This window comes from Procambarus clarkii, chromosome 33, assembly GCF_040958095.1.
Source record: "Procambarus clarkii isolate CNS0578487 chromosome 33, FALCON_Pclarkii_2.0, whole genome shotgun sequence".
In the NCBI taxonomy this organism is placed as follows: domain Eukaryota; kingdom Metazoa; phylum Arthropoda; class Malacostraca; order Decapoda; family Cambaridae; genus Procambarus; species Procambarus clarkii.
Genome location: NC_091182.1, coordinates 29,152,681 through 29,165,747, shown reverse-complemented (window position 1 = coordinate 29,165,747; position 13,067 = coordinate 29,152,681). Strand labels below are relative to the sequence as shown.

The 13,067-nt window shown below is 36.6% G+C and overlaps 1 protein-coding gene across 4 annotated transcripts in view; it reads right to left on the bottom strand.

Moving 5' to 3' along the window:
- The window catches only part of AIF (Apoptosis inducing factor), a 40,116-nt gene that overhangs the window by 9,286 nt on the left and 17,763 nt on the right, over positions 1–13,067 (bottom strand). For all 4 annotated transcript variants that reach the window (XM_045753786.2, XM_045753788.2, XM_045753787.2 and 1 more), the window contains 2 exons: positions 11,876–12,075; positions 9,714–9,854 (listed from right to left, as the gene is read on the bottom strand). In XM_045753786.2, coding sequence (XP_045609742.2) covers positions 9,714–9,854; positions 11,876–12,075 — 341 coding nt within the window. The remainder of the gene's footprint in view (positions 1–9,713; positions 9,855–11,875; positions 12,076–13,067) is intronic.

The window sequence follows — 13,067 nt, the reverse complement described above, 5'->3', positions numbered from 1 at the left end:
CCAAAGCGATCTCCTACGACTGATGTGGGAAATTTTTACCCACCATATCTAATAATCATCTAAGAAATGTATAATTTCTATATCATATCTAAATCATATAAAAATCATATCTAAATCGTATCAACATCATATTGGAATCATTAAAGATTCATTATAGCTTGATCCTGGATGACAATGGCACCATGAACACGTACGCAACAGGGGCCCTTTTGATGCCTACGTGACTTTGTACATGATTTCTCAAGGATCCAGAAGCTTCTAGAAGGATTTGTTAATTAAAAAACTATTGGAACATTGATTCAACATCCGGTAGGATTAAAAATCGAATCCTTAATAAGAATCAGTGGTACTTTCAAATACTACTTATAATCTTTAAATCTTATATCTAATTATATTATAATCACATCTTATTGCAATAATAAGTCTAGACTGTAAAAATAATCAATCAATATTCATTGCAAGCTACCTCTCAAGGGAGAGGGGGAAGGCTCTCGGGGGGCGAGAAGCGCCCACGACGATGCCTCGCGGCACTCCGCGTTTGTTTACAAATGAGTGAACAAGTGACTGATCCTTAGCGAACATTACCAGCTCAAGGACACCTTATCTAATATTTTTTATCGCCAGTGAATACTCTCTAGAACTGGGGGAGTACCTGGACAATATCTACAAGGAAAATCATAGAACATTCATAAAATAAGAGTGTATAGTGGAGATCACGGTGACACGGTTTCCTCCATCTTCATTCTTTATCTTTATCATATCATTCTTCTGCAACGCAGTTAAAGAAAAATCACGTAGCAACGCTACCAGATCATCATACAGCAACGCTGTAGCAAAATATCGTGCCTAAACTCAACAAGAGAGAGTTAATCAGTCTGGCAAACTTGTCAGACAGGCACCCCGACTGGCAGAGAAGTATATTGAAGGTTATTTGGTATATGATTGGCCAATTGTATGCTTGTGTAGCTTTAATATCCTATAAATCTGTCTGTTGGTTAAAAAGCGAGGCTAAGCCTCACATATCAGTAAGTTTATTAAAATTGTAGTGTAGCTGTGAATCTTATCCAAGCACTGAACCTCATGAGTGTCCATTCTGTCAGAAAAGAATTCAGCCTCAATAAGTAAAAACCTCACAAGTGTCCATAGCGTGGGAAGAGATTCACTCAAGCTAACTGTATCATATAAATTGAATATGTCTGCATATATATTTGAATATATAAATTAAGTTATCAATAGCTTGCTTAGTTAATTTTTAAGTTATCATATAAGTTCATTTAATTGAATATAATTTCTAGTACTAAGTTAATAGTATTAAGACTACATTTAAGGTCATTTATTTATACTTTTACAATTTAATTTGTTGTTTATAGTATAAGTACATATTGGCTGTTAAGTTATGGTACTAGGTTAGACTATGTATGTTTAAATCTCTGATTTAAACAGAGCCAGTGTTCAGTCAGATAACTGAATTTATTAAATCTTATCCTTGTATAAAATACAAGCTGATGTGAGATCCCTGTCTACAGGTGGATTGGAACTTCTATCAACATAGTCATTCACCCCACCTGTCCCTTACAGCCCACAGTTTGTCATTAGGAAAAGAGGATCTAGGATTTACAACCCTAGCTAGAGATTTTAATTGAATTAATTTGCAGACAGTAATTTTTTAATTTAGTTCAGAACAAGTCCCTGGTAGTCTCCTCTTATATCAATCCCAGCAGGTTTTTCCCACATTAATGGTCCTTCGAACCTAGATAATAATGGTCTTTTATACCTAGATATTTATGATCATTCGTTTACCGAATATTTCAGTGCCAAATACATAAGAAACTTCTTGATTTTGCATTGGAATAATTCTTACATATTCTAGCCTAACCTAGCTATCAGCCAATATTTATCATAGCTATATATCTAAGTAAACAAATAGTTTGCAGTGGCTTAAGCCACCATATCCATTAACTAGTAAGCATTCATAACAAACTGATACTGTTTTGTGTTAAGAAACAACAGTACTTAAGTATATCAGTGTCACAGACACAACTGCATCTTAATCATAAATATCAATTATCTACCTCATTGTGGTAACATTACATATATATTTAAGTGTATTATCTAGCATTATCTCTAATCTACTGATTTTCAGAGCTGCTCATTACATAATATTCTTTAAAAAAGTGTTATCATCACTGTAAGAGCATATCATTACAATCTAACTATAATCAACTGTATCAAACCCTATTCCAGGTAAAACCAGTAGACATTCTACTGTATTTTATCTAACAATTATTATGGTAACAGATTTTGTAATAACTTTGCAAAAATAGTGCCATTTACTATTTTTAAAAAATTATTACAGGATTTACCAACTTGGTGCATTCGTGCATTCGGGTCACAAATCAAATTATTACAGTACTTTTGATAATTGAACACCTGCTACAACCAGATTCCAGGGAGGAAATGAAGGACGATCTTTGGAATCATTACCTAAGTAGACAGGAAAGCTCATTTATCAAAATACATTAACATCATACATATTTATCAGAAAAAAGAGAAAAATCTCGGAATCTCCAAAACTCGGAAAAGGTCAAAATGACTAACAGTATTCCAGCAGCAGCTGAAACAGAAAAGAAAAGGACACAAAGTGTCTAAAAAAATCACTTGAATCTACAGCCTACAGACCATTTAAATCAGGTGATAGACAAATGTCATCATCACTTGGCTACAATAGTCTACAATTGGGGATTAAGACCAATCTTAATCTCACATCACAATCTGAAAGGCTAACAACACATTGACAATGTCAATACAAATATTATCATCCATCTAAGATAACTATCTTAATCCAAGAATATAGTCTTGATCACCTAATCTCATGCTTTCACTGGAGTGAAAGCAGCCTCAGAAAATCTGAAGTTAATCAAGCATCTCAAAGAGACTTACTTAATAGAAAAGGCAAAGCCGAGAAAAAAGCAAAAGCAAAATGCTTCATCACATCATGAATAATGTAGATACACATTATTACAGATACAATTCATCCTTTAAGGAAATCCTTGGAGGAGTACAAGTGTTACATGCTTGTATAACCTACTTGCATGTAATTACTTACCTACAAGTGTTACATACTTGTAACAATATCTTATCACAAAGCCAAATCTTTGATGGACTTCGAGCTTACGTACAAAGATTACGAAGCCGAGGAAAACTTAGATCTCAAGAAAAAATCCCCAAAGGTGAATCCACGGACAAAGACAAAAATGTCCAAAATGGCAGTCAAAAATCAAGACAACAAAACTCCTCTTCTGCAAAGTGGAAACAGAATAATGTTGGCTCTTATGCTATATCCCCCACAGTTAACAGAACTGTAGGAAACCAAGCTCCTAAGACAGATAAGACAAAAGGAGCTACAAGTGCCCCAAAATGTTTATTCTGTCAAGAAGCACATACCATTTATCAATGCACAGTTTATGTAGGCCGTGCCAGTCGAATCGATCGACTGAAATCTCTGAACAGGTGCATCCGTTGTCTACGGAAGCACGATACTAGTGAGTGTATCACTCAATTGCAGAACTGCCAATATTGTCATAAAAGTGTACATCACACAGCACTCTGTGGTGATATTAACACTCAATCCAGATCACAAACTTCCAATAATCAACCTGCATCTCAGGCAAAGCCCAAAGATGATAATACCACAACAGCCGTACAATTCTGTACAGTAATGAGCAATGTCAACGACTTGGATACAGAAATTGTTACAACAGCCATATTGCCTACTGCACAGCTAGAACTATGCAATCAAGGAATTTGTATTCCAACTAGAGGCTTTTTTGATCAAGGGTCACAGAAAACCTTTATCAGTAAAAAGATGGCAGAAGATTTACAACTTAAATCTTCAAAGCAAGTATCTACCTCCATATCAGGGTTTTTTACTAATTCTGGTCGTAGAACCTTTCCAGTAGTAAAACTCAATGTCTGTCTAGGTACATCCCAAAGGACAGTAGAAGCCATAGTAGTTGATAAAATTCCTACTGAAATGGAAGTGACTGGTCTGACAGCAACTATTAAATTCCTAAAAGAAAAAGGAATCCAATTAGCAGATCCTCTACTTGATTCTGACTACATAGGAGATATCGGAATCCTGATTGGAGCTGACTACTATCATCGATTCATTCTGGGATCAGAAGAATCTATGGGTATGAATATACTCAAATCAGCAGGAGGCATATTGATGACAGGACCTATACTAGATCTTGAACCTTCAACTCCTGAAAAATCACATCATACAGAAACTGTAATAGTGGCATGACTAGGCAAAGAACAGTCACCACTTAAAATCCCCCACATGATTGATGATGGATTAGAATCTGTACATCAATTGTGGGAACTTGATGCCATAGGAATAATTCCTGAACAACCAAGTCCTGATGATGTCTGTGCATATAATCAATACTTAGAAACTGTACAGTACTATGATGGACAGTACTGGGTAAGGCTACCATGGAAAATCAACCATAAAACCTTACCTACCAATTATCACATGGCTTATAGTCAATTTAAATCGCAACTAGCAAAGCTAAGAAAAAGGCCTGAGCATTTAAAACTCTATCATGAGATTATTGCTCAACAATTAAAGAATAAATTCATCGAAGTCGTGAAACATGACAATAAGCAAACAGGCCATTTTTTACCACACATGGCTGTAAAGAGAGAATCAAAAACGACTCCTTTACGGATAGTTTTTAATTGTAGCTCTAAATCTGGACCCCAAGGAACCAGTCTAAATGATTGTTTGCAAACAGGTCCAAGTCTAACTCAGAAATTGTATGACATACTGTTGAAGTTTAGACTTAACAAATATGCGTATTCAGCAGATATAAGTAAGGCCTTTCTAAGAGTTGGCTTGCAGGAAGAAGATAGAGACTTCACTAAGTTTCTATGGGTAGAGAACCCAGAAGATGTCAATAGTCCTGTAGTGACTTTCAGATTCTCATCAGTTCTTTTTGGCGCGACAAGCAGTCCATTTCTGTTGCAAGCAACTCTAGATACTCATCTGAAGAAATCATCAAGTCCCTGTAAGACTGAAATCAGTCAAAATCTATATGTAGATAATTTTCAAGGGACAGTTAACAGTACTACTGAACTGTTACAATTATATCAAGAGGCCAACAAGGAGCTACAAGGTGCCAACATGCCACTACAATCTTGGGCCTCTAATAATGCAACATTGAATAATCAAATAGCAAGAGATTACCCTGAATATCACGTACCAGAATCACAAAAGGTGTTAGGTATGGATTGGGATTTAATCTCGGACACAATATCGATCAAATCTGTGCCAGTAAATTACAACATCACTACAAAAAGGGATTTGCTTTCACAAGTTAGCAAAGTATTCGACCCACTTGGTCTACTAAATCCTTTGACTATCAAGTGGCGTTTATTAGTGCAAGAAGCATGGAAAGCTAAGGTTGGTTGGGATGATCCACTACCAATCCAGTTACAAAAAGCTTGGATGGAAGTGGCTCAAGAACAAACTTTAGTTGAAAAGATAATCTTTCCGAGACACATAGTCGAGGAAAATGAAGAAGTATCACTACATGTATTCGCAGACTCGTCAGCCAAAGCTTTTGGAGCTTGTGCTTACTTAGTGACTTCTAATCAATCATATCTTATCACCTCTAAGGCCAGAGTCGCTCCATTAAAAAAGAGGACTTTGCCTCAGATGGAACTAACAGCACTGCTAATTGGAACACGCTTAGCAGTGCATATCAAACAAGTCTTGTCTACCATGAACATCAAAGATGTCATTATATGGTCTGACAATGAAGCTGTCTTACAATGGGTACGAAACGACAACTGTCCAACTCCATATGTAAAAAATCGCGTCTCGGAAATTAAAGAAATTTCCGCAGGCTTTCAATTGTTGCATGTACCAACAAAGGATAATCCAGCTGATCTCTTATCAAGAGGTATGACATTTAAACAGTTTGCAAAGGCAGATATTTGGTTTCATGGGCCTCGATGGTTAGTGAATGGTAGTTGGCCTGAACAAAAGCCACACGTCATTACGACACAAACCATAACTACCACCAGGCAGCGAGCTCAAATATCAGTCTTGGATTGTACTCGTTACTCCTCGCTCATCAAATTAATCAATGTAACACAGAACGTGTTTCATTATCTCAGGAAAAAAGGTATAAAATACACTTTTCCAGATGCACTTATCTATTGGGTAAGACAAGCCCAGAGAGAAACTTATGGGAATAACTATGAAAATCTTCCTCATAAGTTAAAACACAATCTCGGTCTGTGGATAGACCAAGAAAATCACAACATTCTGCGTTGTGGAGGGAGACTTAAACACGCAGATATCAATCTAGATACCGTGCATCCATGGCTTTTACCAAAAAATCATTGGATCACAAGGTTGATTGTGTTGCATACACATCAACAAATCATCAAACATGGAGGAGTGTTAGACACACTCACACAAATCAGACAGCAGTACTGGATTCCTCAGGGAAGACAGTCAGTCAAATCAATCTTAAAGAATTGCATGATATGCCGAAGGTACGATGCAAGAACTTGCTCTTATCCAGGGCCACCACCCCTACCAAAGGAACGAGTGGTCCATCTACAACCTTTCGAAACGACCGGAGTAGATTATACAGGAGCAATATATCTAACAGGGACTGCAGATAAGCAACCTATCAAGGCATACATCTGTCTGTTCACCTGTGCTACCACCAGGGCAGTACATCTAGAGGTAACACCCGATATGACTGCTCAATCATTTATTCAAGCTTTCCGCAGATTCGCAGCACGCCGATCATGCCCTAAGCTGATGATTTCAGATAATGGAGCAAACTTGGTAGCTGGAGAAGCATGTCTACGGGAAATCTGTTCCCATCCTGCAGTTACTTCCACACTGGAACAGCGTCATTGCAGATGGAAATTTATCCCTCCGAGAGCCCCATGGCACGGAGGATTTTATGAACGGTTAATAGGAACTGTAAAAAGATCCTTGAGAAAATCTCTACACCGTCAGAAAATCAATCTTCAAGAACTCCAGACAGTAATCACGGAAATAGAATCAAGGGTGAATAACCGGCCGTTGACTTACTTGTCTGAGGATCCTACTCAACATGAGCCATTAAGTCCTGCCCACCTAATGTATGGAAGACTTCTGACTCCAGTACCATCTCTAGTGGATGATGAGATCAGAGATCCCTCATATGTGGGTCAGAGCGAGTTGGTTCAGGGGTATAAGCATCTGTCCAGCATAATCCAAAAATGGAATGATGTTTGGACAAAAGAATATCTTACATCTCTACGAGAACATCACTATGGGGCCAAAGTCCCACATAATATAGCTAATCTCCAACCTGGCGATATTGTCTTGGTAGACAGTGATGGCCCTAGGGCTGACTGGCCATTAGGTAAAGTTGTCTCAGTTCATCCAGATAGTCAGGGGATTTTGAGAATAGTCAAAATCCTGTCCAAAGGAACAACTTCCCTGAAGACATTGGACAAACTCATCCACATGGAATCAGTGAGCCAGCTGCAGTTAGATCCTGAGAGACCTCAAGACACTCTAACTCCACAAGACCCACAGACTCCTAACAGACACAATCGTCCACAACGGACAGCAGCACAAAAGTGCAAGCAAAATTTGCACTTGTATTATCAATCCAATGGAGAGTAAATAAATACATATGGTTACTATTGTCCTAAGTATTGGACTCTGTGCCAGTTCTCTCCCTCTGGAAGATGTGGGAAATTTTTACCCACCATATCTAATAATCATCTAAGAAATGTATAATTTCTATATCATATCTAAATCATATAAAAATCATATCTAAATCGTATCAACATCATATTGGAATCATTAAAGATTCATTATAGCTTGATCCTGGATGACAATGGCACCATGAACACGTACGCAACAGGGGCCCTTTTGATGCCTACGTGACTTTGTACATGATTTCTCAAGGATCCAGAAGCTTCTAGAAGGATTTGTTAATTAAAAAACTATTGGAACATTGATTCAACATCCGGTAGGATTAAAAATCGAATCCTTAATAAGAATCAGTGGTACTTTCAAATACTACTTATAATCTTTAAATCTTATATCTAATTATATTATAATCACATCTTATTGCAATAATAAGTCTAGACTGTAAAAATAATCAATCAATATTCATTGCAAGCTACCTCTCAAGGGAGAGGGGGAAGGCTCTCGGGGGGCGAGAAGCGCCCACGACGATGCCTCGCGGCACTCCGCGTTTGTTTACAAATGAGTGAACAAGTGACTGATCCTTAGCGAACATTACCAGCTCAAGGACACCTTATCTAATATTTTTTATCGCCAGTGAATACTCTCTAGAACTGGGGGAGTACCTGGACAATATCTACAAGGAAAATCATAGAACATTCATAAAATAAGAGTGTATAGTGGAGATCACGGTGACACGGTTTCCTCCATCTTCATTCTTTATCTTTATCATATCATTCTTCTGCAACGCAGTTAAAGAAAAATCACGTAGCAACGCTACCAGATCATCATACAGCAACGCTGTAGCAAAATATCGTGCCTAAACTCAACAAGAGAGAGTTAATCAGTCTGGCAAACTTGTCAGACAGGCACCCCGACTGGCAGAGAAGTATATTGAAGGTTATTTGGTATATGATTGGCCAATTGTATGCTTGTGTAGCTTTAATATCCTATAAATCTGTCTGTTGGTTAAAAAGCGAGGCTAAGCCTCACATATCAGTAAGTTTATTAAAATTGTAGTGTAGCTGTGAATCTTATCCAAGCACTGAACCTCATGAGTGTCCATTCTGTCAGAAAAGAATTCAGCCTCAATAAGTAAAAACCTCACAAGTGTCCATAGCGTGGGAAGAGATTCACTCAAGCTAACTGTATCATATAAATTGAATATGTCTGCATATATATTTGAATATATAAATTAAGTTATCAATAGCTTGCTTAGTTAATTTTTAAGTTATCATATAAGTTCATTTAATTGAATATAATTTCTAGTACTAAGTTAATAGTATTAAGACTACATTTAAGGTCATTTATTTATACTTTTACAATTTAATTTGTTGTTTATAGTATAAGTACATATTGGCTGTTAAGTTATGGTACTAGGTTAGACTATGTATGTTTAAATCTCTGATTTAAACAGAGCCAGTGTTCAGTCAGATAACTGAATTTATTAAATCTTATCCTTGTATAAAATACAAGCTGATGTGAGATCCCTGTCTACAGGTGGATTGGAACTTCTATCAACATAGTCATTCACCCCACCTGTCCCTTACAGCCCACAGTTTGTCATTAGGAAAAGAGGATCTAGGATTTACAACCCTAGCTAGAGATTTTAATTGAATTAATTTGCAGACAGTAATTTTTTAATTTAGTTCAGTACAAGTCCCTGGTAGTCTCCTCTTATATCAATCCCAGCAGGTTTTTCCCACAACTGATATGACTTGTAGTATGGAACAATCTCGGTGAGATAGCTACAATGGTTCCAGCAAGAAAGCTAAATGACACTATTGCAATAATTAAAATTCTAACAAATCATTACACAATTTAATATGACTGCTATTACTTAATAATATATTAAAATCTTTGACATGAAAATCAAAACTGAATATTAAATGAACTATCAACAAACTCCATAAGCAAACTAAAGTATTGAAATACTTACCACCCATAGATTGGATCGTGCTTCCAATTCGGCATTAACTCTGAAACCTCCATGCGTTTCATCAATCTCAAGACTTGAGGAGCGTGCCAGTTCCACATCTGGTTCAAGACCAACTGCTACAACAACATGGTCAGTCACAATCTGGAAATAATGAAAAAAATCACCACCACTGCCTCATACTCACTCTCAGTTTTCTTGAGAAAAGGAGGCATAAGCCCATCACATCACGAGGTATCAACAAAAATTAGCACCATCACACTTCAGCAGGTTATCGCCAGCATAAGAAATGTTGTACTACGAGTATGTTGGTATATACAAACATGTTAATCTTTTACTCCTTCAGAAGCAGCTGCTATCTAGCTCTTATCTCCTAACACTTCACAAGGGCTATACACATTCAAATTCTGCTTTGTAACACACACAAAACGTTTACTATTCTTCTTGGCCATTAACATCATCTGAATGCAAATTTACAAAAATTGCCCTATACCAGTTAATAATTTTTTTAATGTAGATGAGTTCCGATTCTCGTCAACACTTAAGCATTCTTATGCTGCTAAAACACGCCATCCTTACTCTGACAGTAAATGTTCCAATGATGCTAGAATGTGTCAACCATCTCAAAATTCCCAAAAATTACTAGGGAGGGAATAGAGAAAGAGAGGGAGGAAAGGAGAAGGAGGGATGATCATCACAAGTGATCTAAAAGTGCTGAACGATTGCAGAAATGAGGACGAGATGTATGCTATCTTCTTTTACAAAGTGTGTGTGATAATATGCTGAAGGAAAAATGATATAAATGAAATGTAAGCCAAATTTTGCAAGACATGTACAAAGGGCACTTGGGTGTATTTACTTTAGCAATGAAACAAGAGTAACTGATGTACAGTAAGAGGGCTTGCTGGAAAGTTTTGGAGACAAAGTAAAAGCCAGGAAACAGATACAGATACAGTAGTAGGAAATTATGAATATTGTACTAGGACAAGAAGAGTAGAGGAGCAAAACTATAGGAAAAAAATACAATAAAATAACAGTGGAAATCTTCTATGTTTCTACAGCAGGGTGATTAAATATCACACGAATGAAATGGAATATTCCTATCTCAATTTTTTTATAGTGGGTAGAACAAAAAGACTGCTTCGGAGGCTCAATGAGGCTTGCTAAGCAGGCTAATGGTATGGACAAGGGACATTTTATCACAGAGATAATAGTAACAGTTAAAGGAAGGCAGCTTGTCCAACTGGAGGGAAAAACTACAGGCATCTCACAATTACATGGGTAAACATTTGTATAGAAAATTACTGTATAAATCAGGATTGGTAAAAAACCCAAGTTTTTATCTATTTAATCAACAGATAAAGAAAAGGAAAGTTTATAATTTAATAGAAATAACTAAATTGGTCCATTATTTAAACAGAGAAACCTGGCCCAAGTGTTTAAGTAGGATTGCTACCACATCAATCCTGGTGTAAATAGCGTGTAGATAGCGCAGGCAGAGTATACTAATACACAGGTCAATCGGCCTCGCTAACTTGGCAATCAAGTGTGCATTACATATTTATAGTTGCATCTCAAGCGAATTGTTGCTATTGCTGCTAACATGATATGCAAACCATGTTACATGCCACACCTTGTGTTTAAAGTCATGCACATGGGCTCTTCCAAATTCCATCTGAATCTTGTGATTCCTTGTATACATATATATATATAAAACGTATAAAGCACATTTCTTGTGTTTTATAAGCTTTTTGGAGTAGCTTCTTTCACCATGGCACCCACCAAACATCCTGCAATTTCTATCAAATTGAAAAGTAACAAAAAGAACTCTAAAGGTGACGATGATGCTATAAATGATACTTGAAATATTTCACTGGCTGAAGAGAAGTGAATCTGTTGTGTCCCTAGGCCCTGTTCAAATTATTCAGGACTATCTTGCAATTCTGTTAAATTCAAATCACTCGGTGAATGGCATGGGTAAAGTTATCAAAACATATAGTTTTCTCCACACAAACTATGATTAGAAAAGATGATTTTATAAAATATAATGTAATTTAAAGGAAACTATTTTTAATTGCACATGCCTGAATTGCAAATGCAGCAATGCCTATAAATATGTAATACTGTGATATAGTATTTAATACAGATCAACATATAAAATTTACCTCCTTCCCAGTGTTAAGAGTGAGTTGTACTTTCCCATCTTTTGTAGATTTGACTCCTTCAACGAATGAGTTGGTGATAACATCTACCCCTTCAGACTTGACTTTTTCTGTGGTCCATTTGGAGAGATATTCGGGCAGGACTTTACCCATGTTGCCCGACTCGGGATAAATCTGCATCACCGAACCATTGGTTGTTTTTGCTGTATAAACCACAAGATAATTAAATGCTATATATATGCCCAGTCAAACTTTTTATACACACGTTTCACCCAAATACTGTACTGCCATTCCAGTTCATAAACGATATCTACCTAACTGCTGCACATTCAGCTTAATTCTGTAACCATGTCTTCCTCCATTTCTAGTAATGATGTGTTACCAAAAATCCTCATCAATTACCATACTATTCACTATGTGCTCTGTAACACATTAACTTCACCTCAAATAATAGCAAAGTCACAATTTATTTGTACAATGATGTAAACTTTTTTCATAGACAGAAAACTGAAAATGCAGTATGTACGTATATTGGAGAGACACCAAATTGAAACAAGATAGGGTTTAATTACACGAAAAGTGAAACAGAAATGTCGGTACACAGTATACGTATCAGGTATCTTATGCTTAAATGTCTCGCAAAAAATATTAGAAAGTACTTCTTTCTTAACCACTGTACTGTGCAGAGTTGGTGCTCTGAGAGTACTGTGCAGAGCACTAAGGTGCTCTGAGAGTACTGTGCAGAGTGCACTAAGATGCTCCGAGAGTTGTGCTATTTTTTTAATTAGGTTATATTTTAATGTTTTCATCATTCTTTGTGTTTTGAAATGAAAATGGCTGAGTTTGGAAACATTTTGACACTAACTTTACCTGAGCAGTTATAAAACTGACAAAAATATGTCCTTGACAATTGCACTATGAAGTTTTTTGCCAAAACCAGGTGTGCAGTGCGGTGGTTAAAAACACTTTTTTTATATAATAACATAAATAAGATTCTTCAAAGTACCATACAAAGCCTATAAAGCTAAATATTCCATACTGTATATGCATTACTCACACATATAGGCAAGTTAAACATTATGTACAGCCCAGTCCCATCTTGAGTGACATGAAAGTAACTTAATATGGTTTGAATGCACTTGAGCAATTGATGAAGATATCTGAGACAGCACATCTGGGAATACAAATATGGTGG